General features: G+C 44.4%; 1 protein-coding gene across 1 annotated transcript in view; it reads left to right on the top strand.

Annotated features, from left to right (window-relative positions):
* The window catches only part of CNTRL (centriolin), a 4,034,091-nt gene that overhangs the window by 2,804,544 nt on the left and 1,202,706 nt on the right, over nt 1-26,841 (top strand). Inside the window, 1 exon segment of the mRNA XM_044058259.1 lies at nt 12-127. Coding sequence (XP_043914194.1) covers nt 12-127 — 116 coding nt within the window.

Genomic DNA, 26,841 nt, shown 5'->3' with positions numbered 1-26,841 from the left:
TGTTTCTTTAGAACTAAAACATGTCCTGGAAATGCTACAGCTAGAAAGTATAGAACTGGAAGGTCTAAAGCAGCAGCACCACCAAAAGGTTAATGAACTTGAAAAGATACAAGTTGTCATGCTGGAGGTGAGAACATAAGTAATACCGCATTTTAGGTTACATTATATTGTGTCAGAAATATTGGTAACTATTCTTGTAAAGGATGACTTGATTTATAAGAATCACTATTATTTGCTGAAAGGTATGATTTAAACCTTTGTCTAACTTTGAAGGTCTTTATTGGTCCACTGTTTTATTTTTTTATTCAGAGAGCTTTTTTATGATGCACATTCTCATAATCTCTATCTTCCACCCATTGTCTTTCAGTGATATAAGCCATGATGTCATGTGCCAAGTTAGGACTGGTGCTTCAAACCCTTTTGCTTTCCACTGTTGCTTTTCAGTAACACAGTTCATATCTTGATTCAGGTGAACACTGTAGGAGTTTTCTGTGTTGTTTGCCTAATGTCCCTGTGATTGTATGATCCTAAGCTGCTTAAGTCTTACAAGTTTTCCTTCCCTTGCCAGTTCATCAGCCAGGACACACAGCAACACATGACAGGTCTGCCTGATTCTGGGGTCAGCAAATCAATAGAAAAGACCCTTATGACAATTTCATTAGTCATCTTCCATATAAATCATAATGAGTCTGGTTGTGCTTTTAGGGCAGCAACATCTGGGGTTTGATTGTGCTTTGTGGTATGGTTGAAGATGCCCTTCATAAGGAAGAACTAAGGCAGACTCCTCTAGGTACCCCTTCTGGAGTGAAGTGTGCTTTGACAGTCTTGTCAAAATCATATCAAAGATCTACAGAAGTGGAATGGTCAGTTATCACTATGGAGAACTGCTATGGTGCCTTTAGTTTCCTGTGCTTCTTTTAGGCAAGTCCAGTTTCCCAAGAGGAGGAAGTTAATTTGAGGATGAGATGTGTGCGAAATCATGACATGCTTCTTGCCCTCCCACTCACTCCCCTTATCAAAGCTGTTTGGAAGCAGACCTTAAAGGGGATTACAGCAGCGGTCTTGACTGTCAGGACTGCAAGTGAAAGACCACTTCTGCAAGACTGCTGTTGATTGGAAAGCCATGACAGGTGACCAGTATATTCAAGATGTTACAGAAATTGCCATGTCTTGGAGTTCTTATGTTTTTCCTCAATATCAGTTACCTTAAAATAACAGGTCACTTTTACCAGCTCGAGGCAGCCCCATATCCCATTTTGTTAGTCAATCTTTTCCTTTTCCCCCCTGTTAGGGGTGTGTGTTGTGTGTGTGTGTGTGAAATCAGCAAAACTTCCAAGGCCCAGGCTCAGGTTGTCAGATCATGACCTAGAGAGAGTGGTCAGATTACTCAAGTCACACAGGTACTGGCCCAATGTTACACAGTCCCTCTCAACAGACTACTGTGGGGTCCACAGTTCCTCCTTCAACTCTACCCCCAGAGCTTGGAGTTGTTCTCTGTTCCTTCAGCCTCTACTTCTATCTCCTCTTGGGACCTTCCTTTCGAGGGGGTCGGTGGGGTCATGGTCCCGAGGGGGGGGTGGAGGGTGGTGGCCTTGACCCCCCCCCCCACCCTTCCCCTTCCTTGGAGCCTCTGAGCTCGGCTCCTGACATCTGCCTCCTTCTTCGGTTCTTCGGTTCCCCTGGTCCCTGGAGTCTTTCTCGGGGTTCTCTCCTGCCTGGGAGATGAAGAGTGTACTGGCCACTGGTATCAGTCAGCAGTCTGTTTCCCCAGCTCCTCCCTCTATAGTACCTGTTGACATCTCTGCCACTTCTTTACAGGACCCAGAGAGAGAGATCCTCCAGGTTTGATTCTCCTCAGAGGGATCCCTAGATCCCCTCTGAGGATGTCTCCTCTCAGACATCCTAGAACTTCAGAACACAACAAAACTGGCCCACCAACAATCTCTCTCTGAGGATGAGTCATACCTAGGCCAGTCCCTAGGAGGCCTCAAAAATTATCACTGCCCCGTGACAACAAACAATTCTTAACTAAGTGTCCCCCCCGCTGCTGGGGGTGGGGGCTGCCCACAAAAAAGGAACTTGCAGAGATCCTTTCCGTCCCTCCATCCCTAATAAGGACTCTGGGATCACCAGACTCCAGAGGATATCCTGAAGGGGCTGGGGAGAAGTAGTTCAGGATCCAGCTGCAGCAGGGCTCAAAAAAAAATCTCTTCAAGGAGGAACCAATTCAACCATTTTGCAAACTCCTCCATCGGCTAATATCGGATGACGGCGGATGGAGGTGGTAGAGGCACAGGCACAGGGCTGTGCCTGGCTGGCGCGCCTGGATGCGTTTTGCGCCTTTTTTATTTCTCCCCTTCACAAATTCTCCTTTGATCAGGTGAAGGAAACCTTGACCAGGTGCGAGCAGGACGGCAAGGCTCTTTCTGCTGTTTCCTCCTTGGAGGCAGTCGGGAAGATTATCACTGTACCCAGAAGCTGGCATTCCCCTCAAGACAGACAGATGGTACAGTCGATCATAGTTACATAATTTACATAATTCCTCGAGGAAAGTCCTTCCCCTCAAGTTCCATCCCAGATGTACACCCCTAAGGGAGATTGCAGAGTCAGAAATCGCAAAACTACTGCAAAAAGAGCCATTCAGCCAGTTACAATAGACCATTCAGAGCCCGAATCTACTCAAGGGTTCTTTTTGTCCCCAAAAGACGGAGAGAACTGACCCCCAATGATCTCGAAGGACAACTGGATGTGCTCAATAGATCTTCAGGATGCATCTATCACACATCAAAATTCAGACCGCTCCAGGAGATTCAAATGCATGGCAGTGGTCACGCTCACCTGAGAGACCCAAATTCCAGGTGTTGTTTCAGACATTCAGACTCATGTCAGGATCATTCTGGCCAGCAAGAAAATACAGGCCAGAATGGTTCTAATGGCTGCGGCATTTACTTCTTCTTCCCTGGCTCGATCTACCAGATTCTGGTGACACAGACATGCAAAGAGCATCTTGCTTGGATCACATCGCCTCCCAGGTTCACCAAGGCAGGTGCTTTGTACCTCGCCCCCGAGCAGCCACTGTCACCACGGGATGCCTCCTGATCGGGGGGGGGGCTATCAGAAGCAGGATGGTTCATCTTTTAACGTTGCAAGCCCTCAACGACTTTCTTTTTGGTATATCAACAAACAGGGGAACCAAGTCCTCTCATCGGTTTCTGGTAGCAACGCATATCCCTGGAAAACCAACATTATAGCGGACAGATTGAGCAGAGCTATCCTCATGCCTCACGAGTGGTCTCTCAAGCAATCTATAGCGGCCTCAGGTGATCCAGAAAGCTACCGCTTTGAGAGCCAAATTGATTCTCATTGCCCCTTACTGGCCTCGAAGTTTGGTTCCTTTGCTCCACTTCCTTCCCTAGCCAGCTTCTCCTTGATCTCTCAACCCAGTTAGAGACATCATAGTTTCACTCTAATCCTCTGTTCAGGCAGTTCTGGACTTCTTAGCAGAGATTTTTCATGCAGGCCTCTTCTTGATCATAATGTTATGTCCCATAGGCTCTCTGCAGCCTTCTTTGAAAGGAATTTTCCTACTAAAAACTCCAATCATTCCCATTACAAATTGGACTTGGCCTCCAGGGACAGAGCCAGTTTGGCTCTACAGTCCTCAAGAGAGTGTTCCATTGCCACACAGGATAGGATAGAGGTGCTAGGAGGTGACCTTGTATAAGAAACTATTATGCTAAAGACCATTCAGACCTGGTCCTTTTCCATCTTATTTTCCTTCATGGACCAGACCCAAAGTCTGCTGTTGTAGAAAATAAGAGATGTTCTCTTTTTGCCTCTCTTTTTCTGAAAGGGACAGGAGAGATCTGTCCTGTAATGGGATTCAGCCCACTGAACTCTAGATAGTGTATGTCTAGGAGCTTATAAGTCTGCTTCTGTAGAAATCATAATGACATTACTGGACTTGGGAATGGCTTTATGACCCATCAGTGTCTGGGGTGGGACCATCTCACTGTAATTGTAACATGCGACTAAGTTAAAGTATTTTAAATGTGGGTGTTTTATTTGTACAAACAGTTTTGATAGTCTGGTTATGCAGGCAAAAACACTCAACTCTTCTGTGAATTTCATTAAACAGACATTCTGCAAAGGTTCCCTGGAGTTGTATTCCTGTGAACTGGTGAATATACATTGATCAGTTGATGAGACTTCTGGTTAGTATTGTGAAGTCTAAGGTGAAATTTACATGTGTAGGGTGCCCCGAAGTTCCCATTACTACAGCCTGTAAGGTGCTCTTAAAGATGTCATCCAAAGAGATAGCTGAGGAATTAAATGGAATACTTGCTACCCTGGTGTCCGTAAATACAATACTCAGATTCATGTCCCTGGATTTACAACATATAAAAGCACAACTCACAGTTGCAGTCTATTGGTGCAGCACCAAGTCAGCAGCAGAAGGCGCTAGTAGAGCAGTGGGGCAAAGTGGATACACACTCCATGTCCATACAGAACCTTCAAGGTCACTTGTAGCAGTTTGAGATTAAAATAGAAAATGTTTGCTGTAATAATCTCAGCATAACTAAGCTACCTGAGACTGTGTAGATGCCTGACCTGATAGTATTCATCAAGAAGGAACTGACATCCATTCCGGTAACTGCTATCATCTCTGCCATAGAACAAGCACATAGAATCACGCGTTGGTGTAAAAGTAACAACATCTCACTGTACTTCATGTTCAAGTGCTTGTCATATATGTACATAGAGGCTGTGGTTATTAAGGTAAGAATGTTAGGGGCTAATTTCATATAGGCATAGCAGATGGTGAAAGTCGCACCTGATTATATTGACAAACTATAAACAAAAAGAAAAGAAATGGTCCCTTTCTTGAGAATGTGCAGAGATAATGGGCTACATTACACAACTATCTACAATAGCCATATCGAAGGGCAACACTCAGCTACAGTTCTTCTCTCTTATGGAAGTGGAGTATTTTCTGAAGCGCAATGACCCAAGCAATATGTCAACATGCAGAAGCCACACAGAGAGCCACAGCAAATGGGCAAGGAAATAAGAAGAGACTGGTTGCAAACTTTTTCTCTCTCTAAGTCTTCAAGATCACTTGTAGCAGTTGTAGCTTAAAATAGAATTTTTTGCCCCACTGCTCTACTAGCACCTTTTGCTGCTGACTTAGTGCTGCACCAACAGACTGCAGTTTTTTTTCTTGTCCGTTTGTCTCTATAAGGGCATCACATGGCTTTTATATTGTTCTGAAAACTGTTTTGAAAACTGTTCAGCACAAGTTATTGCACAGCATGAACATATCATAGTTTACTGTGTTAGTCTGTTGAGCACTATATATTGCACTGTTTAGAGATGTTTTAGTATTACTTTATTATTTACCCCTTGCTTTCTTCTGCTTAAATTTGGCTGTACTGCTGTATAACCCTGTCCTCTCAAATGGACTAGGGTCACTGATAGCACACTGAACTGCTGAATGAATGTTTTGTTCTATTTAATGGAGCCTATATTGCCTAACTTGTATTGTTCATGGCATAATGACTGCTGCTTTCCATTGTTAATACCCTAAACCTAATCTTCCTCTACATACTTGCTCTAGCCTCATCTTAACCATAGCCTCTCTCTACTACTGTGCTCTGTTACACCCTCCTTTCTTCTCTAAACATCCCTTACCTTCCCCTCTACATCTGCAATATTAACTAACTCAGTGTTGTCTCCCTCTCCTCTACAGTAATCCATCCCGGGTGCTCCCTCCCTGAAGGAATACCTCCCGCCATCACCTGAAAACACCCTGAATTGGCCAGCTTGCCTGGTACTTAGAAAAATACTACTGAGAAGACCCCCCCAACAAGATTGTATAAATGTGTGTTGCTTAACACTAATTAAATGTAGACTTGATGTACTATCTATAGAGTTAATCTGCCCTCCTGTGTGTGCATTCTAGCAGCCTACCGTAGACAGTATGCCCTCTCCCCCTCCTGTTATCACTACCCTAGAATATATTTAAACCTAAGACTGGTCCAACTATCCCTGCTGTTTGCTATCTCCTTCTACCATTAGGGGGCAGCATGTACCAATATAAATCCTTGATATTCTTTATAATCCCAACAAATTTTATTTTTTCACAAACAGTTGGTTATGAGTTAATATCCTTAGACTGTAAATATCCCCCCCCCCTGCTAAACCACCCTCTGTAAAGGCAGCCTTCTTTTTCTGGCTGGAAATATTTAGCTCATACCTTCCAACTACAGCCTTTAAACTGCTCTTTGCTGATATTTTTTTTGCCATACTCACCTCTAGTGTTCTTTCCCACTCCATTCACCCTACGGGCTCACTCCACTCCCCTACCCTGCCCCAATTTCCCACCCGCCCCCAGTACTCCTAGCTTTATTCCTATCTTACCCCACCCTCTCAGCCTAATTACCCAATACCAGCTCCCCCCTCATTACTCCTCCCACCTATAGCCATCCTTCTTAAACTCTGTAATCTGTACTCCACCCAATAATTATAGTCCCCTCCTCTTTCCTTAAATCTCTAGAATGCCTCCATCACTTTTTAAACCCTTTCTTCTTCATAGCCTTCTCTATTTTCCTAACCACTCATACCATTCTCTGTTTGCTCCATCATGCTCTCCTTAAGTTATCACACCATCCAGTCCCCCAGCCTCCTCTTTCTGTTCCTACTTCCCTTATACTATGCTAACTCATATTCCACCTATGCTTGTCCAATACCACCTACAAAGACAACTACCATGAAAACCCACTTTCCCCCTCACTCTTACTTCCATTTCCACTCTATCTCCTCTTCTCTCCTTCAGCCCAACCCTCTGCACCTATTTCACCCTAAACTCTTCTCCTCTAAAGTCAAGATACTGCCACCTTCTACAATCTACCAAAATTCATGCCTGGCAGACCAATATGGCTAAAGGATATCTCCTTCAACAGCCTAGTCCAAGCTGGTGATATCCATCCTAACCCTGGTCCTACATCCTTTATTAACAACACTCATCCCTTACCCTCTTCCTCCTATCTCAACACCCTAAAGATTTTTACAATTAATGTACAAAGTCTAAATGACAAAGTTCACCAATTTCAAGCTTGGTTAAGCCATAACCAACCAGATATCTTAGCCAGCTCTGTAACCTGGCTCAAGTCCTTTATCTCCGATTCTGAGACTCTGCCCCCAGGATTTCAATGTCTCAGAGATGACTGACTAAATAAAAAAGGTTGAGGCACTGCCCTAGTCTACTTCAACCTTCTTACCTTAATTCCCCTCCAAATTCCAATTCCTCAATTCCAGAACACTGAACTAACTGCTGGAATTCTAAAACTAAATAAACATAAAAATATCTGCATCATTTCCCTATATATCTCACCTGGTAACAATATCTCTACACTCGAAAATATTCTCCTATGGGCCTCTACTGAAACTAACTATGAAACTTATATCCTTGGTGATGTGAATATTGACTGGAATAAAATCAATTGCCCCTCTTCCCTCCCTATCCATTAACCTCTATAACTTCACTCAAATAATCCTCTCCATCACTCACCCTAACAAAATAAACCCTCCCGGATCCACTATAGATTGGATCCTAGTTTCAGATCCAAATAAAATAACCATTTCTGGCACAGTTCCTGATTCCTGTAGCGACCACCTCCCAGCCTTCATGCATCGCTCAACTAGTTCCTCCCCACACCAGCATCAGTACATTCAAACTCATAACCTCAGTAGCTTCAACCCAACTACTTTCTCAAATACTTCCAACAAATGAACTGGCAAATTCTAAACATCCTTCCTCTTGACAAGGCTATAGAATACTTCAACTCTGTCTTCCTTGATACTTTAAACTCACTAGCCCCACTAAGAAACAAAAGAATAAAAACTAAAATTGCTCCTTGGCTATCCAAAGAGACAAAACAGATTATGCACCACATAGACAAGCTATGGAAGCTTTACCAAAACAATAAATTGGACAATACATTGCTCCAATGTAAACAGCTCAGCAACTGTGCAAAACGACTAATCACGAAAGACAAAAAAAATCTTACTATATCAGACTTCAGTCCAATAACAATAAAAACCCAAAAAAATTCTGGAACTCAGTAAACTCACTCCTCAAGCCAGGCTCCAAGAATAATCCCTGTCCTGACCCAAGTAAATCTGATCTCGAACTAGGCACTGTATTTAGCTAATTTTTCATAGACACTATTACTACCCTCACCAAGACATTTCCCAATAATAACCCAACTGCTCTACACTCTTCCGCTTCTAACTCACCTCATCTGTTTGAACTCAAACCCATCTCCACTAACTTTATAAAAAAACTTTTGTTCAAACTTAAACCTTGCTCTAACGCTCCCGACAATATTCCCTCTTCCTTTCTAAAATGTGCTGCTGATGGCATTGCACTCCCAGTCAGCATCATCAACCGATCCATAAAAGAATCATACGTCTCCAAACTCTGGCGCTCAGCTTATATTCTTCCTCTTCATAAAGGAGGAAAAATACCAGCATCTCAAACTTTTGCCCCATTGCTTTTCTCTCACCAATCTCCAAAATCCTAGAAAAATGCATCCACCTCCAATTTATGTCTTTCCTGACCCAAAATAATCTTCTCACTCCTACCCAGCATGTCTTCCGTCCAGGCCATAGCACAATAACCACTCTACTCTCTTTCCTAGAAACTGTCAATCAAGCCCGAGATTCAGGCCACTAAGTTTCTACTGTTTTACTCGATCTGTCTAAAGCCTTTGATACTGTTTCCCACAAGCACCTTCTCTGTCATCTCTCAAACCTTAAGCTCTCACATAATGCTTTACCCTGGTTCTCCAGCTATCTATCAGATAGATCACAGGCAGTCAAATGGAAGAACTCCATCTCTTCCTTCCTACCTACCCCAACTGGCGTACCACAGGGATTCATCCTTGGGCCATTGCTTTTTAACATCTTCAGCAATAACTTTCACACTGCTATTCCTGATGCTAAAATCATTCAATACGCAGACGATTCAACCTTAGTCTGCTCTGCCTCAAACCTCTCTGAATTGCTGACTAAAACCCAAACTGCCTTTTCAACAACTGAAAACTGGATGCGCCAAAACCAACTCTCTCTCAGTGCAAATAAATCAAAGATTCTACTATTCCCTCCCACAAAGACCCTCTCCTGCGATAAAAACAACTTCAAAGTCTATAGTCAAACCAACTCACCTTTAGAGAAGTAGTCCCTTCTGCCAAACTACTTGGCATTACTGTAGATGAACACCTCAAGTTTGATATTCATATTCAACAAAATATTAAGAAAACCCACCAAAAGCTAGGTATGCTGTATAGAAATAATCGCTTTCTCTCCAACTCTACCAGGCAAACTCTGGCCTCGACTTATTTTCTTCCTTCCTTATTATATGGAGCCCCTCTCCTAACCAACCTGTCCTCCTCTATTACCTCTAAACTCGAAAACTGCTACAACAAAATCTCTAAATTTGCCTCTAAATCTAAAAATACCACCCATCACTGCCTAACCCTACAATCCCTGAATTGGCTTGAACTCCCAAACTACCTAGACTATCTCCAACTCACTACTGCACATAGACTCATATTTCACCCAACAAAATGTTCCGCTGTAACATCCTTCCCCCTTATACACCCAACAGAGCTCTCAGATCTAAAAATCAGAACTTAATTACTATCCATAAACCTAAACGTCCTGCTGGCCAACTTCTCCTATCTTTCTCATTAGGCAAAAAATGGAATTCCCTTCCGTCCACACTAAGAACCATGCCAAACTCAGAAAACTTCAAAACCCAACTATTCAAACACGTGTCCACTAAATGGAAATGTATCTGCCATCACCCAACCTAATCCAAGGGGGTTCTAGCTCTGCTTCCCAAGCTCTACAACTCTCATAGTTATCTTCCTATGAGCCTATCTAAGCTTTTAACAGTTTCTATAGCTTCTCTCTAAGCTCTCACCTCCTACAGCTACCCTCACACAGCCCAACCTTGTAAATATTTTAAATCGCATTCTACTGTTGATGTGTGTATGTAAAGCGTATTTACATTTTCCTAAAAGGTTTGTATGTAAACTGTTTCCACACCTAACCCATATCTGTTTTCCTCAAATGAAACTGTGTGATCCCTACCTTCAAGCTTAATGAATTTGTTAACTATGCATGATATTGAATACATTTGTGAGTACATAAGATCTTTAATATTAACTATCATTTGTATCTAAATTGTATAATGCATCTTGGAGCTTTTCTCCCCGGGCCTCCACTGAAAATGGGTCAATTCGGCCCAGTGGACTTTCTTGGTAATCAAATTGCAAAAAAATAAAGAAATAAAGAAAAAGTCCTTGATGAACAAGAAAGAAAGGGACTAAAGTGATGTGGACTTAAAGATGAGAGCCACCTCCATTTCAGTAAGGCAAAACAGAACTGATTTGCAGCTATGGTTTCTAAGGATGATTACGCAGAAGATCCAGGTGTGGAAGAGCAGTTCACTGACCCAGAGATTTGGAGGAGGTTGAGTTAATGGAAAATTCCTGGCATGAAGAGGGATGGGGTATGGTGGAAGTGGTGGACTATACAATTAAATGACTTATACTATATTTCTTATTATTGCTGTTGTAATGCTGGAGTGGAGTTTCCTTTTTTTTCTTCTGGTAAGCAAATGCATGATATGTGTGCAGCGCAGGAAGGGCAGTCAATGCAGCACACATCTTTCTAGCTTGTGGGTCATATGTCTGTCCTTTTTGTTTATAGTGGACTAAATTTCCTTCTTAGTTTTCCTGTCCTTTTATTTGTGCTAGTTGTTAGGCTAGAACTATTAAATAAAGAATTGATGCATACTAGCTGGAATAACCTGAATAATGACACATGCATAATAGCGCTCACTTGGGTCAGCAGAACCAAGTATAGAAGCAAAGGGCAAAACCTGGGACTGATGTTAGACCAAAAATAACCTATATTTCCCACCCAATCTGGGTGAGGGGGGCACAGCTAACAATTAACAACATAAGCCCTAGCAAAACAGATAGAGGGGCATGGTTTCAGGCTTTCTCAAATCAGTATTCTAGAGTATGAAGGGTATTGCCACTGCAACTAAAACAAGGGCAATACTGAAGGCACTATAGAACCCACTCTTGCTCTTTTTTTTTTTTAATACAAGAAATGAAAATTAGGGAAAAAAATGGAAGGCAAAGCACTCATGCAATGGAGAAGCATCAAACTTTTTTCAAACATTGCATTCTCTAAATTGGGGGGGCCAGTAGCCATTTTATTAGATGACAGCTCAAGTTGGTTGGTAGAGAGATGTCAAAAGGCGTATTGGGGCATTGGATGGTGGTTAACATGAAATCAGTATGGGGTCATTGGACATGAGCCAGTTTTTATGGATCAAATGAATTTTATCCAGGGTCATGGATAGATTTCAGAGCTGCCAATAGGAAAATGTATAACCATACCTCTCACCTGACCAGATTTTTACAGAATGTCCAGGTTTTTTGCCTCATATTTTTGGTCTGTTTCTCATAAAGTTATGTTTTTCAGGCAAATCATTGAGGATTGCAGTTGGAAAATAATGAAAACATTTCACTTTCAGACTTCATCCCCTTCAGGAAATGCATGCTAATGCAAAATTTGTTATTATATTAACTTTCTAAGTCTTGTAAGAGCAATATTTAAAAATTATCACTATTTTTGGGCCTTTGTTCCACCATTATTTATGGTTTAGTCTAGATTTCTTGCTCTAAGAGGTTGAGAGTTATGTTTATAACCCATCTTGAGTGCTTATTGTATAGACTAGACAGAATACCATCTGGCAGGCTGCTTTCTTCTAAAGTCTCCAGGGAATGGGAGGCATTAATGGAGGATTTTTTTTCTTTTATCATTGAACGGTTGGAGGACCTTTCATCTGAGATAAAAAGACTATTAAGCAGTCGGAGTAGCCATTAGAATTGGTATGCGGCTACTCAGCCATATAGGCCTGCAAAGCATGACTGGGTCACTCCTTTTCTCAACAGTTTTGTCAGACCATGCAGAGATTCAGTTAAAGTGTAAAAAATCTGACTTCATGATCCAGCACTATCAATGAAAGCTAGATCCCTTATTACTACAGAACGAAGTCAGTAGATGTAGTCTGGCGAAATAACTAATTGATTGTGGTAGGTCTTGTGAGTCTACTCAAGGAATCAGACCTGGATTATGGGCTGATTGTTTAGGTGGGTGTAAAAGGTTTACAGTAAAGTGGAGGAAAAGATGTAGGAAAGAGAGGGGAGTAAATTATTGTATCTAGAAGACAAGACCAAGGTACTGGAAAATGAAATATAAGAATGTAGAGTTACTGTGTGAGATTAAAGCTTTCAAACATGAATATAAAATGATGCAATTTCAATGTGTGCAGAATTGATGGGAGAGAATGAAGTTATTTCATTGGGCAAAAGGCATTATGTCCAGAAAAATTATGGCAAGGAAATGTAAGGACAAAGGAAGATAAATGCAAATTCAGGCATTAATAAATGCAGACGGACCTACAGTAATGTCCCTTCATGGCATTAATGAGATTCTAGCAAAAGAGTATGAGAGAGAAGTTAGAAGAGACTATGACTCAAACATCAGACCTCCAGTGATCTCCTGGGAGGAAATTCCTTTCATCCAACTAACACCACAAAAAAAAAAAAGTGGTGAAATGCCTGTCACTGAAGGAAATAGTAGGAACTATAGAGAGCTTGTCTATAGGGAAAGTGCCAGAACTGGATAGGTTTCTGTTAGATTTTTATAAAAAGTATACATCTAAAGTTGTTAATCTTCTTCCTATTAATCACTGATGGGTTCGGTTCCAAGCCCTTGGAACCGAGTAGGCCTTATACCAAGCTTGCGTGCACCAAAAACTCTCAAGCTAAACTGCTACCCACAATGCCCTTTGCTCATTTGCCGTGCAGCCATATAGCAGCGTTTCATCTAGCTCTCCAGCTAAGTGCCTTTTTTTGTAAATATTTAATAGATTGAAAACGTTTTTTCTTCCTTATAACTTGTTCTTGTTGTTCTATATTGCTGCTGCTCTACCCACAGGTATTTCTCTCTTACCATTGTTGGTAATTTCTTGGTATCTCTAACTTTCTACCTTTACGGTATCTTGTTACCATTGTTGGTATTTGATTTTTTCTGTCCTCCATTTCCTCTCTTTCCTCGCTCTGTCCCTTGTGTGCGAGTGTGTGTTTGGAATGTCTGAAAAGAAGAGAACTACTGGATTTAAACACTGCTCTTCTTGCAGTGGTAAACTGCCGAATAGTGACCTCTATGAGGAATGTGTTCACTGTTTGGGGGTTCCGCATTTGTCGGCGAAACCCCTGTGTGATATCTGTGCTAGTTTCAGTCAGTGGACACTGAATTAACGTCATAATAAACTTATTTTAAAGGGCCTGCTTGCTTTGCCTTTCTCGGAGGCCATTTGTGCAACGGAGGTCTCATCCCCTCCTGCTTCAGATAAGAAACGTCCTCGATCAGACCCCTCTTCACCGGCTGGTGACAGAGGTAAAGGTCACAAGCACAAGGCCCAAAAGTCATCATCTGAACACAATTCTGCCTCCCCGGTGCCGACTACCATATCGGCTCCAAGCTCACTCCAATGAAGTTTACCGAGGTAGCCTCATCGGCACCCACCCCGGCACCGACGGTTATTGCACTGCCTATGTCTTCAATACTGACCAGTATTACGTCTTCGATACTGACCAGTATTTGCACATCTTTATTGGCACTGACTTTGCCCATTTTGACCCCGTTATTGGTTCCAACAACGTCCTCGGAAACGTTCCTATCGTCCACTCCTATAGTAACTTCTGCTCTGACCATATCATTATTACCTGTTACAAAATTGGAATCATCTGTGCCATTCTGCGACACACCATGGACCCGATATCCAATGTGGACCCATTTGCCGGACAAGCCTGCAGCCCCTTTTTGGACTGGCCTGACTCCCCTTCAGGTGCATCGGAGAGATTCTCCAGGAGCCTTTCCGAATTGGATGTGATGCGACATTTTAATCAGCTGCTGACTGGTAAGTGAATCTCAAATCCGCCTAGACCCTATACCACTCCTGGCTTTGGGTCTATTTCTCCAGCAACCCCTACTTACTCTCCTCCCTTGGACCCCTCGGTCCCAAGGCTCATCTATCCAACTTTTACTAGAGGAATTCCTTTCTTTGCACTGACAACTCTGTCTGAGGCTCTGAGATCTCTTTGGGTGCCGGTTCCGTCGGAACCCACCCTTCCTCAATCTCATGCTTGGGGGTAGAGCCCCCGGACCCGGTGTCGGTTCTGACAGTTATGTCAGCCCCAACTTCGGAGCAGAGGGTGACTACCACTCCGAGCCTGATTGAGGCTCCGTCCCCAGGGGTGGTCCGGGTTGAGCGGGGTGTGACCCCGGTTCCGATTCTGCCTTCTTCAGTTCCGGGCTTCCATTCCTCTTCAGGCGGGCCCGCTTTCCGCATGATGGAGAGGGCGCTTGCCAGCAATCCTCCATAGTTAGTTATTCCCCCAGTTCCCGCTGAGCCGCAGCTGTCAAAATCTACCCCCCTGGACTCCGAGAGTGCAAGGCCCAGGAGACCCCTGTTCAGGGCATTTCACTTTCCGAGTCTTCTTCGGATGTTCCCACCGAAGAACCTCCTCGGAAATGGGTGTGTAAGAGGAGACACACGGACTCCCTGGACGAGTCACTCACAGACTATACAGACTATGATGATGGGGAGGGGTCCCCACGGTTGCTTCCTGACAATGTCTTTTTTGGGTACATCATGGAAATCTTGAAACAGAGGGGTGACTGGAAGTCCTCAACCCCTTCCTCAGAGGAATCCGTATTACTGCAGTTTGTAAAGAATCCAGTTCCTATGGATAAAGATTCTAGAGCTTTGGATAGGTGGGGTAAGAAAGTGTACACCTCTTCCACTCTAGCAATGAGGGCTTTGAATTGTCAGTTTCATATGTTGAAGTACCAGAATTTTCTCCTTACTCAGTTAAAATCTAAGGTAGATGCTTTGGCAGAGGGCATAGACTGTAAGGAATTACAGGATTTGGTTCATCCCTCTGATCAGGTGGGTAAGCATTCTTTGCAGTGTGGTTTCGATGCTTTACAGGCTTCTTCCAGGGTGGCTGCCACTGGATCAGTTATTCGCAGGCACGCCTGGCTTAAGGATCAGAATTTGTCAGAGCATGTTAAACCTAGAATTTTAGGTGCTCCTTTACAGTCTGAGGTTTTGTTTGGTTCTCCTGTGGAGTCTGTCTTAAAGAAAATGGAAGACAAGGCTAAGTCTATGCAGACTGTTTAAGATTTTTTGCAGTTGCAGCCCCCTAAGTTTAGCAGGAATTGGCCTACTAAGGGATGGGCGTATCCTTCTTCTGATTTACAGTCTAGGGGCAGAGCTCAGAGTTCTTTCAGGCCTAGAACGTGGAGTTCCCCTGCACAATCTACTGGTGAGGGCAGGGGCCAGTCCTTTCGTAAACAGGCCCAATGACCTGCATCTTCAGCTGCCAGATCCCTCCTGTCTGGCAGTACCTTTGGGAGGAAAGTTGGCACTCTTCAAGCAAAATTGGCTTTTAGTCACCCAGGACAAGTGGGTGTTGGACATTATAGACCGAGGCTACAAGTTTTATTTCCACACATTGCCTCCTTTCAAGGGCATGCCAGACGTTCCTCCTCAGCAAAGGGTAGAGGCTCACAAACAGATTTCTTTACTTCTTCAAATGGGGGCTATACAGCAGGTCCCTCTGTCAGAAGTGGGCCTAGGATTTTATTCTCGCCTGTTTCTTGTACCAAAGAAAGGAAACACTTGGAGGCCAATTTTGGATTTATCTATCCTCAACACATATCTGGACATTCCAAAATTCAAAATGTTGACGCTGCAACAACTTCTGCCTCTGTTGGGCAAAGATCACTGGATGGTAACTCTGGATCTCAAAGAGGCTTATCTTCATGTTCCTATCAGGCCCAGTTGCAGGAGATACCTGCGTTTACGGGCTGGGACTTTACATTATCAGTTCTCTGCATTGCCCTTTGGCTTATCTACTGTTCCCAGGGTGTTGACAAAGGTTCTGGCTCCGGTGATAGCCTTCTTAAGGTTAAGAGGAATACAAATTTACCCTTATTTGGACGATTGCCTGATTCTTGCTCAAGACAAAGACAAACTTCTTCACCATCTACAGTATGTTATGGCAGTGTTAAGGTGCCTAGGGTATTCTGTGAACGAAACAAAGTCCAGTCTAGTACCCTCTCAGGAAATGTGCTTTCTGGGTGTGAGACTGAATACAGCTTCCCAGATGGCCTTTTTGACCCTGGACAAACAAAGAAACCTTACACTTTACTTCCAACAATTGTCTCTACGGTCCAGGCTGACTGCAAGGACAGTCCTTCAAGCCTTGGGGTTCATGGCATCTTGTATTCTGGTGCTTCCCAATGCCAAACTGCATATGAGGAAGCTACAATGGTATCTCAAAATGTATGGACCTTAACACTGCCACGATCTGGACACTGTCATTCAGATAATACCTTGCATTCAAAAGGAATTTTTGTGGTGGGCTCAGGAATGTCACCTAAACAAGGGACTCTCTGTGACCCGACCAGAGGCGAGTCAGATCTTAACGACGGATGCCTCGGACAAGGCTTGGGGAGCTCACCTCAATGGAAAATGGGTTCAAGACATGTGGCCTGCCAGACTTCAACATTTGCATATCAACTTGAAGGAGATGTTAGCAATCCAATTTGCATTGATGGCTTTCAAGGATCTACTTCACCCAGGACAAGTGTTGATTCAAACAGACAACACAACTGTCATGTGGTACATCAACAAGCAAGGGGGAACCCATTCATACCCTCTTTGCAGGCAAGCTATGGTTTTGTGGGAGACTGCTCTCATTTTGCACCTCACTCTTCAGGCAAGGTTTCTGCCAGAAGCACAGAACTCCTTAGCAGATGTTTTGAGCAGACAGATGGTGGATCCCCACGAGTGGAAATTGGATCCTCATGTATTTCGACAGTTGACAGTGATATGGGGGACTCCAGACATAGATCTGTTCGCTTCTCCACTAAATTTCCAGTTGCCAAAGTTTTGCACAAAGATGTTTCATCCAACAGCTTGGAAAGTGGATGCTCTATCATTCAGTTGGAGCAATCTTCACGTCTATGCCTTTCCTCCTCTGCCTCTCCTTCCCAAGGTGCTCTTGAAGGCCAGACAAGACAAGCCCTCCATGATTCTAATAGCTCCAGATTGGCCTCGACAGCACTGGTACCCTCTGCTGAGGAGTTTAGTAAGGGAGCCTCCTTGGCCTTTGCCTTCCATTCCACACATTTTGTCTCAGGCAGGCAATCATTTCCTCAATGTCAGGATTCAGTCTCTGCATCTAACAGCCTGGCATATTCTGTTCTAGAACCTGGAGGGTCGCAGCTTCCTCAACAAGTTTTGAATGTTATTTTGGAGGCCAGAAGGCCTAGTACGAGGAAAGTTTATGCTGATAAATGGAGGAGATTTTTTATTTGGAGCAAAGCAAAGAGCTTTGATGTTTCCAGGCCTGATTTGAGTGTTTCTCTTCAATATCTTACGGAATTATTAGACAAAGGTTTGTCTTTCTCCTCTGTAAAAGTTCATGCTGCAGCCATTTCTGCTCACTATGACTGTGACCCACCTTTATTCTCTCATCCTTTATTTAAGCAATTCCTTAGAGGGGCAAAGAACATAAGACCCCCGCGTAGAGCTCCTACTCCTTCCTGGGATCTCAATTTTGTGTTGGAAAAGCTTACTTTACCTCCTTTTGAGCCTGCAGCTACGTCTGAGTTAAAGTTTTTGTCTTGGAAGACTGCTTTTTTGTTAGCCATTACGTCTGCTAGAAGGGTATCTGAATTACAGGCTCTAATGGCAGTTGAACCCTTCCTGATTTTTCATAAGGATAGGGTATCTCTGCATACTAACCCTACTTTTATGCCTAAAGTGGTTTCAAATGTGGTCTTGAACCAATCTATTCATTTGCCTACTTTTTATGCTGATCCCCAAAATAAAGGGGAGAAAATTTTGCAAACTTTGGATATTCACAGGCAGTTGCATTATTATTTAAGCAGGACTAAAGGGTTCAGACAGTCTCAACAGTTGTTTGTTTCTTTTGCTTTGGCCTCTCAGGGGAAACCTGTTTCAAAACAAACTATTTCTAAGTGGATTGGCCATTGTATTGCTTTTTGTTATTCTCATCATGGTAAGGAGATTCCGGCTGGAATCAGACCTCATTCCACTAGGGCTACTGCCACTTCTACTGCTTTTTTAAGGGGTGTAGCTACTAAAGATATTTTGGAGGCAGCTACTTGGAGTTCAGTGCACACCTTTTCTAAACATTACCATCTCCCTCTTTATTCCAAATCTAGGGCTGGATTTGCCACTGCAGTCTTACAGGGCATGTTAGCAGCTCCCAATGCTTTATGATTTTGCCAGCCTCCCTTTACCTTTGCTTTGGGATTCTACCCACTAGTTATGACTGCAGCAATGTGAGATGAAGAACATAGTACAGTTTTGTACCTACCATAAATGTAGATGTTCGAAGATCCACATTGCTGCAGTCCAATTTACCCTACCTCCTTCCCCTCTGTAGTTTGGAGTGGTTGTATGGTTTGGGTGGTAGAGGTTGTTTGTACATAGGTTTTGGAGGTTTTTCTGTTTTTGGCTGTGGCCTTTCTTTTTAGGGCCTTCTGACGTCTGGGGCAAGAAAAGACTGAGGATATGACGTCGGTCATGCGCTTTAATACCATGACGCACTGACGTCAGATCTGAGCGCCCATGACCGACGCCAGCCTAATACTTTGGTATTCGGGCCGACGAGGACAGCTGACTACCCACTAGTTATGACTGCAGCAATGTGGATCTTCGAACATCTACATTTATGGTAGGTACAAAACTGTACTTTACTGTGTGAGATTAAAGCTTTCAAACATGAATATAAAATGATGCAATTTCAATGTGTACAGAATTGATGGGAGAGAATGAAGTTATTTCATTGGGCAAAAGGCATTATGTCCAGAAAAATTATGGCAAGGAAATGTAAGGACAAAGGAAGATAAATGCAAATTCAGGCATTAATAAATGCAGACGGACCTACAGTAATGTCCCTTCAGGGCATTAATGAGATTCTAGCAAAAGAGTATGAGAGAGTGGTTAGAAGAGACTATGACTCAAACATCAGACCTCCAGTGATCTCCTGGGAGGAAATTCCTTTCATCCAACTAACACCACAAAAAAAAAAAAATGTGGTGAAATGCCTGTCACTGAAGGAAATAGTAGGAACTATAGAGAGCTTGTCTATAGGGAAAGTGCCAGAACTGGATAGGTTTCTGTCAGATTTTTATAAAAAGTATACATCTAAAGTTGTTAATCTTCTTCCTATTCATCACTGATGGGTTCGGTTCCGAGCCCTTGGAACCAAGTAGGCCTTATACCAAGCTTGCGTGCACCAAAAACTCTCAAGCTAAGCTGCTACCCACAATGCCCTTTGCTCATTTGCCGTGCAGCCATATAGCAGCGTTTCATCTAGCTCTCCAGCTAAGTGCCTTTTTTTGTAAATATTTAATAGTTTGAAAACGTTTTTTCTTCCTTATAACTTGTTCTTGTTGTTCTATATTGCTGCTGCTCTACCCACAGGTATTTCTCTCTTACCATTGTTGGTAATTTCTTGGTGTATCTAACTTTCTACCTTTACGGTATCTTGTTACCATTGTTGGTATTTGATTTTTTCTGTCCTCCATTTCCTCTCTTTCCTCGCTCTGTCCCTTGTGTGCAAGTGTGTGTTTGGAATGTCTGAAAAGAAGAGAACTACTGGATTTAAACACTGCTCTTCTTGCAGTGGTAAACTGCCGAATAGTGACCTCTATGAGGAATGTGCTTACTGTTTGGGGGTTCCGCATTTGTCGGCGAAACCCCTGTGTGATATCTGTGCTAGTTTCAGTCAGCGGACACTGAATTAACGTCATAATAAACTTATTTTAAAGGGCCTGCTTGCTTTGCCTTTCTCGGAGGCCATTTGTGCAACGGAGGTCTCATCCCCTCCTGCTTCAGATAAGAAACGTCCTTGATCAGACCCCTCTTCACCAGCTGGTGACAGAGGTAAAGGTCACAAGCACAAGGCCCAAAAGTCATCATCTGAACACAATTCTGCCTCCCCGGTGCCGACTACCATATCGGCTCCAAGCTCAGCTCCAATGAAGTTTACCGAGGTAGCCTCGTCGGCACCCACCCCGGCACCGACAATTATTGCACTGCCTATGTCTTCAATACTGACCAGTATTACGTCTTCGATACTGACCAGTATTTGCACATCTTTATTGGCACTGACTTTGCCCATTTTGACCCCGTTATTGGTTCCAACAACGTCCTCGGAAACGTTCCTATCGTCCACTCCTATAGTGACTTCTGCTCTGACCATATCATTATTACCTGTTACAAAATTGGAATCATCGGTGCCGTTCTGCGACACACCATGGACCCGATATCCAATGTGGATCCATTTGCCGGACAAGCCTGCAGCCCCTTTTTGGACTGGCCTGACTACCCTTCAGGTGCATCGGCGAGATTCTCCAGGAGCCTTTCCGAATTGGATGTGATGCGACTTTTTAATCAGCTGCTGACTGGTAGGTGAATCTCAAATCCGCCTAGACCCTATACCACTCCTGGCTTTGGGTCTATTTCTCCAGCAACCCCTACTTACTCTCCTCCCTTGGACCCCTCGGTCCCAAGGCTCATCTATCCAACTTTTACTAGAGAAATTCCTTTCTTTGCACTGACAACAACTCTGTCTGAGGCTCTGAGATCTCTTTGGGTGCCGGTTCCGTCAGAACCCACCCTTCCTCAATCTCATGCTTGGGGGTAGAGCCCCCGGACCCGGTGTCGGTTCTGACAGTTATGTCAGCCCCAACTTCGGAGCAGAGGGTGACTACCACTCCGAGCCTGATTGAGGCTCCGTCCCCAGGGGTGGTTCGGGTTGAGCGGGGTGTGACCCCGGTTCCGATTCTGTCTTCTTCAGTTCCGGGCTTCCATTCCTCTTCAGGCGGGCCCGCTTTCCACGTGATGGAGAGGGCACTTGCCAGCAATCCTCCATAGTTAGTTATTCCCCCAGTTCCCGCTGAGCTGCAGCTGTCAAAGTCCACCCCCCTGGACTCCGAGAGTGCAAGGCCCAGGAGACCCCTGTTCAGGGCATTTCACTTTCCGAGTCTTCTTCGGATGTTCCCACCGAAGAACCTCCTCGGAAATGGGTGTGTAAGAGGAGACACACGGACTCCCTGGACGAGTCACTCACAGACTATACAGACTATGATGATGGGGAGGGGTCCCCACGGTTGCTTCCTGACGATGTCTTTTTTGGGTACATCATGGAAATCTTGAAACAGAGGGGTGACTGGAAGTCCTCAACCCCTTCCTCAGAGGAATCCGTATTACTGCAGGCCTTTCGCTCTTGGCCCTCTACTTCTTGGGTGACCCCCCCCATCAATGATCTGGTTAAAATCATCGTGCAATGGGCTTGGACGAACCCCAACTCCATTGAGGTCATCTCCAGGAGATCAGACAAAATATTCTCCCCTCCAGAGGATCAGCCCCATTGGTCCAGAGGCTTGCCAGTGGACGGTATGGTGGTGGCGGCTGCCACGAAAAAGGACCTTGCAGAAGAGAGTCCTGCTGTTCACCCACCCAGCAGAGAGTCCTGGGCAGTGGACAGTTTAGGGAAATGAGTCTTTGCATCAGCGACATTCATGGTTAGGTCTCTAAACTTTATGGCACATTTTACGAGGCTCTAGAGAGATCTTATCTCCGAACTCTCCGGAAACCTTGCGGGTCAAGTATTGGATGGAGCATGAGATAAGGTTGCTTCCCAACTTGCCACCCTAGAATTCATATCTAATTCATCCATGAGGTTGCTGTCACACGCAACCAAAGGAGCAGCTAGAGCTGCGGGTGCAGGTGTAAGTCATGCGACGTCACGCCTGGATGCGCATCTGTGACCTCGCGGACTCCTTCACGTCTTCCTTTCTAAATGCCCCCATTGAGCCCTCGGCTCTGTTTGGTGCGAAGGTCAAGGATACACTAGCCAAGTGTGAACAAGACGGGAAGACCTTGTCTGCCATTGGCCTATGCTTTTTTAAACCTCAGCATTCTTTCTCCAGGAACCAGAGGAGTGGAAAAATGTGGCACAAGAAGTCTCAAGGTCCTTTCCGAGACGCACATGGTGAGGACTCCTTCAGAGGCAGAGGGGGTTCCATTAATGGAAGACTTCCCTTTTGGGGCAGAGGGGGTCCCCGGAACCAGGGCTCCAGAGATTCCTTCTCAGGTAGACCATATCAGCCCTCCTGAGGCACTGCCCGATTGCTTTCCTCTGGAAGCAGTCGGGGCATGTTTCTCTCTGCACCAAGATGTCTGTCTGTCCATTACGAGCAATCTGTGGGTGCAGAGAATCATTACCAGAGGCTACCCTATTCCACTAATATCCTATCCATGACCTCAGAAGTGACTTCCAGATGTTCCATCCAGTGAAAGGGAGGAGGCAGCTTCCGTGATACGAAAGCTACTTCAAAAACGAGTCATCCAAGAGGTCCCCTTAGATCAGTATAGATCAAGGTTCTACTCAAGATTCTTTTTGGTGCCAAAGAAAACAGGGGACTGGAGGTCCATTCTTGATCTCAGTCATCTAAACAAATCAGTAGTTCAGACCAAGTTCCGCCTGGTCACAATTCAATCCATCCTCTCCTATCTGCAAGAGGGTGTGTGGATGTGCTCATTAAATCTGCAGGATGCGTATTACCATATCAAGATGGATAAGCGCTCCAGGAGCTTCCTTCGCTTCCAGCTGGGAGCCAGTCACTACCAATTCAGAGCCCTGCTTTTCGGTCTCTCGACAGCCTCCAGTGTTTTCATGAAATGTCTTGCAGTGGTAACAGCTCATATGAGACTTCAAGGATTCCAGGTATTTCCATATCTAGACGATTGGCTCCTGTCCACCCCCACCAAGTGTTTCCTGGTCAGGGCCCTCCACTACACCTTGGCTCTAGCTGAATCATTAGGCATCACCATACACTGGCAGAAATCAAACCTCCATCCATCACAACAACTGGAATTCATAGGGGCAATATTCAACACGTAGTCAAGCCTAATTTCTCTTCCTCCCCACAGGCCTCAGAGACTCAGGGCACAAGTTCAGGTGATACTCTGCCAAAACAAGGTGACTGCAAGGGAGATTCTTTAAACCTTAGGGTCTATGGCCGCAGCCATCCCCATAGTCCCCTTAGCCAGATTACACATGAGATTACTACAATGGCTCCTTCAGGCCCAGTGGGTACCCAGTCTCCACCCCCTGAGCTCAAAGATTCTCATCACAGACATTTGCAAACAAGATCTCCTCTGATGGATGCGTACAGACGAAAATCTTTGGTGTCATCCCTTCCAGGTTCCACAGCCCAGCACCACGGTGACTACGCATGCTTCCCTGTTGGGGTGGGGTTGGGGGGGCCACTTCCAGGGAAAGTCAATCCAAGGCACGTGGTCCTATGTAGAGGTCAATTTGCATATCAATGCCCTGGAGTTAAGAGCGGTGTTGTTAGCGTTGCAAGCTTTTCATCCGCTTCTTCCGTCCGGAACGATTGCTGTCCAATCGGACAACATGTCCGTGGTCTGGTACATAAACAAACAGGGAGGGACCAAGTCTTACCCCTTTGTCACGAAGCCATGATAATCTGGCAGTGGGTGACCGCTTCCAACCACTTCCTGATCGCAACGTACATCCCGGGGAGCTCCAATGTGATTGTGGACAGACTGAGCAGATACATACTTCATCTGCACGAGTGGTCTCTCAACCCGAGTTTGGTGATGGAAATTTTCAGTCGCTGGGGCCAGCCATGCTGCGACCTTTTCGCCTCCCCTTCAAATGCAAAATGCAGCAGCTACTTTGCCCTCCTTCCCCCTCTAGGGGAGTCACCGAGAGATCCTCTAGTCCATGATTGACCCACGGATCTCCTTTATGCCTACTCTCTGCTTCCCCTCTTTCTGCTGAAGGCGATTCAGTTGAGAAGCAAAGTGATCCTCATTGCTCCATTTTGGTCTTATCAAGTGGGGTTTCCCTTCCTCTTACCTCATCTGTTACGACCTCCTTGGATCCTAGACACTCGTCAGGACCTAATTTCTCACCCACAAGGGCTGACTCCTCTGAATCTGTCCACCCTCAAGCTGACAGCTTGGTTTCTCCACTTCCTTTAGTTGCCAGGCAAGAAACCCTTTCTTCACCTGTCTGGGATATTATTTTGGCTTCTCATAAACCATCCACCAGAAAACTCTTCAAAGATAAATGGAAAAGATTCTCTATTTGGTCACGTAATCAGGAGCTAAACCCGTTCTCAGCCCCTGTAGCCACTATTCTTCATTATTTGGCTGAGCTGTTCGACAAAGGTGCCTTGGCTTCTACCATTCGGGTCCATCTAGCAGCTATTTCCAACTACCATAACGGGTCTGAAGTAGTACCACTTATCTCCTCTCGTCTTTGCAAGACCTTCCTCAAGGGTATTTTTCACAACAGGCCTCCCATCAGACAGCCGGTGGAGGCATGGAATTTGTCATGGGTTCTGCAGGCTCTCTGTCTGCCCCCATTTTAGCCAGCTGCTACCTGTGATCTAAAATTCTTATCTTGGAAATCCTTATTCCTGGTGGCTATAACTTTAGCAAGACGAATTTCGGAATGACAAGCATTATGTATCAAGAGCCCTTATCTGATCTTTCATAAGGACAGTATCACTCTTCGAACTAACCCATCCTTCCTCCCCAAAGTGGTTTCGGACTTTTCCATTAACCAGTCAATTGAGCTCCCTATGTTTTTCCCAAATTACTCAAACAAGGGAGAATACTGCCTACATTTCCTGGATGTTCATAGGCAATTATGCTTTTATCTGGACAGAACTAAATCATTCCGCAAGTCAGACCAGTTTTACATTTCCTTTGCAGGCCCTAGAGTGGGAGGTGCAGTATGAAAAGTTAATTTGTCTAAATGGCTCAGGGAGTGCATCACCTTCACATATTCACTTAGGGAGGGATCTAAGCTGGGCCAAATCAAAGCTCACTCAACTAGGGCTATTGCAGCATCTGTTGCCTTCCACTCTCGGGCCTCCATGGAAGACATTTGTGCAGCTGCCATTTGGGCTAAGCCCCACACTTTTATCAAACATTACAAATTGGATCTGATCTCCAGAGGAAGAGTAGCCTTTGGCTCAATGGTTCTCAGGAATGTTCTTCCATAAGGGCCACCCCTAGTTCTCCAAGTAGCTGGGGACTCGGTCCTATCAGTGATGAATAGGAAGAAGATTAACAACTTCAGATAAAGAAGTTATGTCTTACCATAACATTCCATCTGAGTTGTTGATCTTCTTCCAGTCATTACACCGTCCCACTGACCCCCTCCTAAGGTTCCTGGCGGATCTTCTGAGTCTTTGTGGCGTATTAGGGTTTCTGCGCAGAGATGGCCTCTGACTTATTCTTTCTCTATATGTTGCATGCAAACTCAATCTGAGGTAACTGAGCAAAGAGCATTGTGGGTAGCAGCTTAGCATGAGAGTTTTTGGCGCATGCAAGCTTGGTATAAGGCCGACACAGTTCCGAGGGCTCGGAACCGAACCCAGCAGTGATGACTGGAAGAAGATCAACAACTCAGATGGAACTTTATGGTAAGACGTAACTTCTTTATTCCACTTATGTCCTGTTTTGCATAATCTTTACCAAGAGACAGGGTTTTCTGCCTGAGAAGAACAGAGCAAAATCTATTATGTTCCGGAAGCTGGGGGAAGGAAACACTTCTTCCTTAGAGCTATAGGCCCATCTTTCTACTGTAGGTAGATCTGAAGAGTTTTGTTGAAATCAAAGCTAAAAATCTACAGAACATGCTGCCAAAACTAACTGGCCTGAATCATCTGGGCTGTATTGAAGATAGAGTGGGAGGTCCAGCTGCAATCTAAGTCTACAGAAGTTTGCCCAGGTTACTAGGTTAAAGGTGACAGCGTTACTGCTAGATTTTAACACCGTAAACTGATGATACCCAGACTTCATGATCTGCTGAGGGAGGTGTTCATTTGCTGATGCTTGATGAAGAGCTCATGTTTGCTTGAATGTGATTATGTCCTACTCCATTCAGGTGTGGAGTGACACTCAAGAATGCCCTCTCTCCCCATTGTTGTTTGTGTTAGTAACCTTGATGCTAGGTAGATGTGTAGTCTTTCTCTGTGGTAACTTTGAGATAAGGGTATGGGAAACTACTACCCATCCTGCATTGTGGTGGTTAGTGGTTGACTGCGTGGAGTGGCTCAGTGATTTTTCACAGCAGTTACACCTTATTTCTACAACCCCTGGGAGAAATAGGAATGCAGTCAGGGCTGGCAGTTAACAAGAAGGAATCTATACTTTTTTTTTCGTTGTTCTGGTGCTGGCACAGTGCAGTCGTATCGCATACTGCCCAGTGGAAATAAGTCTGGAAGTTACATATTTAAGAGTAAGAATGATAATGCTGAAGTTAGTAGAAGTTAATATCAAACCCATTTTTTTATGGAAGTCTCAGAACAATTGCACAGGTGGAAAACATTATACTGCCTTTTTTGAGTAGGATTAAGTAGGTGATGAAGATGTTTCTCATCCCTTAGGTCCTGCTTATTTTCAGATACCTGTCACATGCTAGCTTTTCACCACTAGCTGGAAAGCTCCAGAGGTGACTTCAGAATGTACTGTTCTTCCCATTCAGCCATAATGTAATGTGTCATGCATCAATCCGACTATGTGAATAAGGT

The sequence above is a fragment of the Protopterus annectens genome, chromosome 16.part0, assembly GCF_019279795.1.
Source record: "Protopterus annectens isolate FY-2018-M chromosome 16.part0, PAN1.0, whole genome shotgun sequence".
Lineage (NCBI taxonomy): Eukaryota > Metazoa > Chordata > Ceratodontiformes > Protopteridae > Protopterus > Protopterus annectens.
The sequence above is the reverse complement of the archived record's forward strand: the minus strand, read 5'-3'. Positions and strand labels throughout refer to the sequence as shown.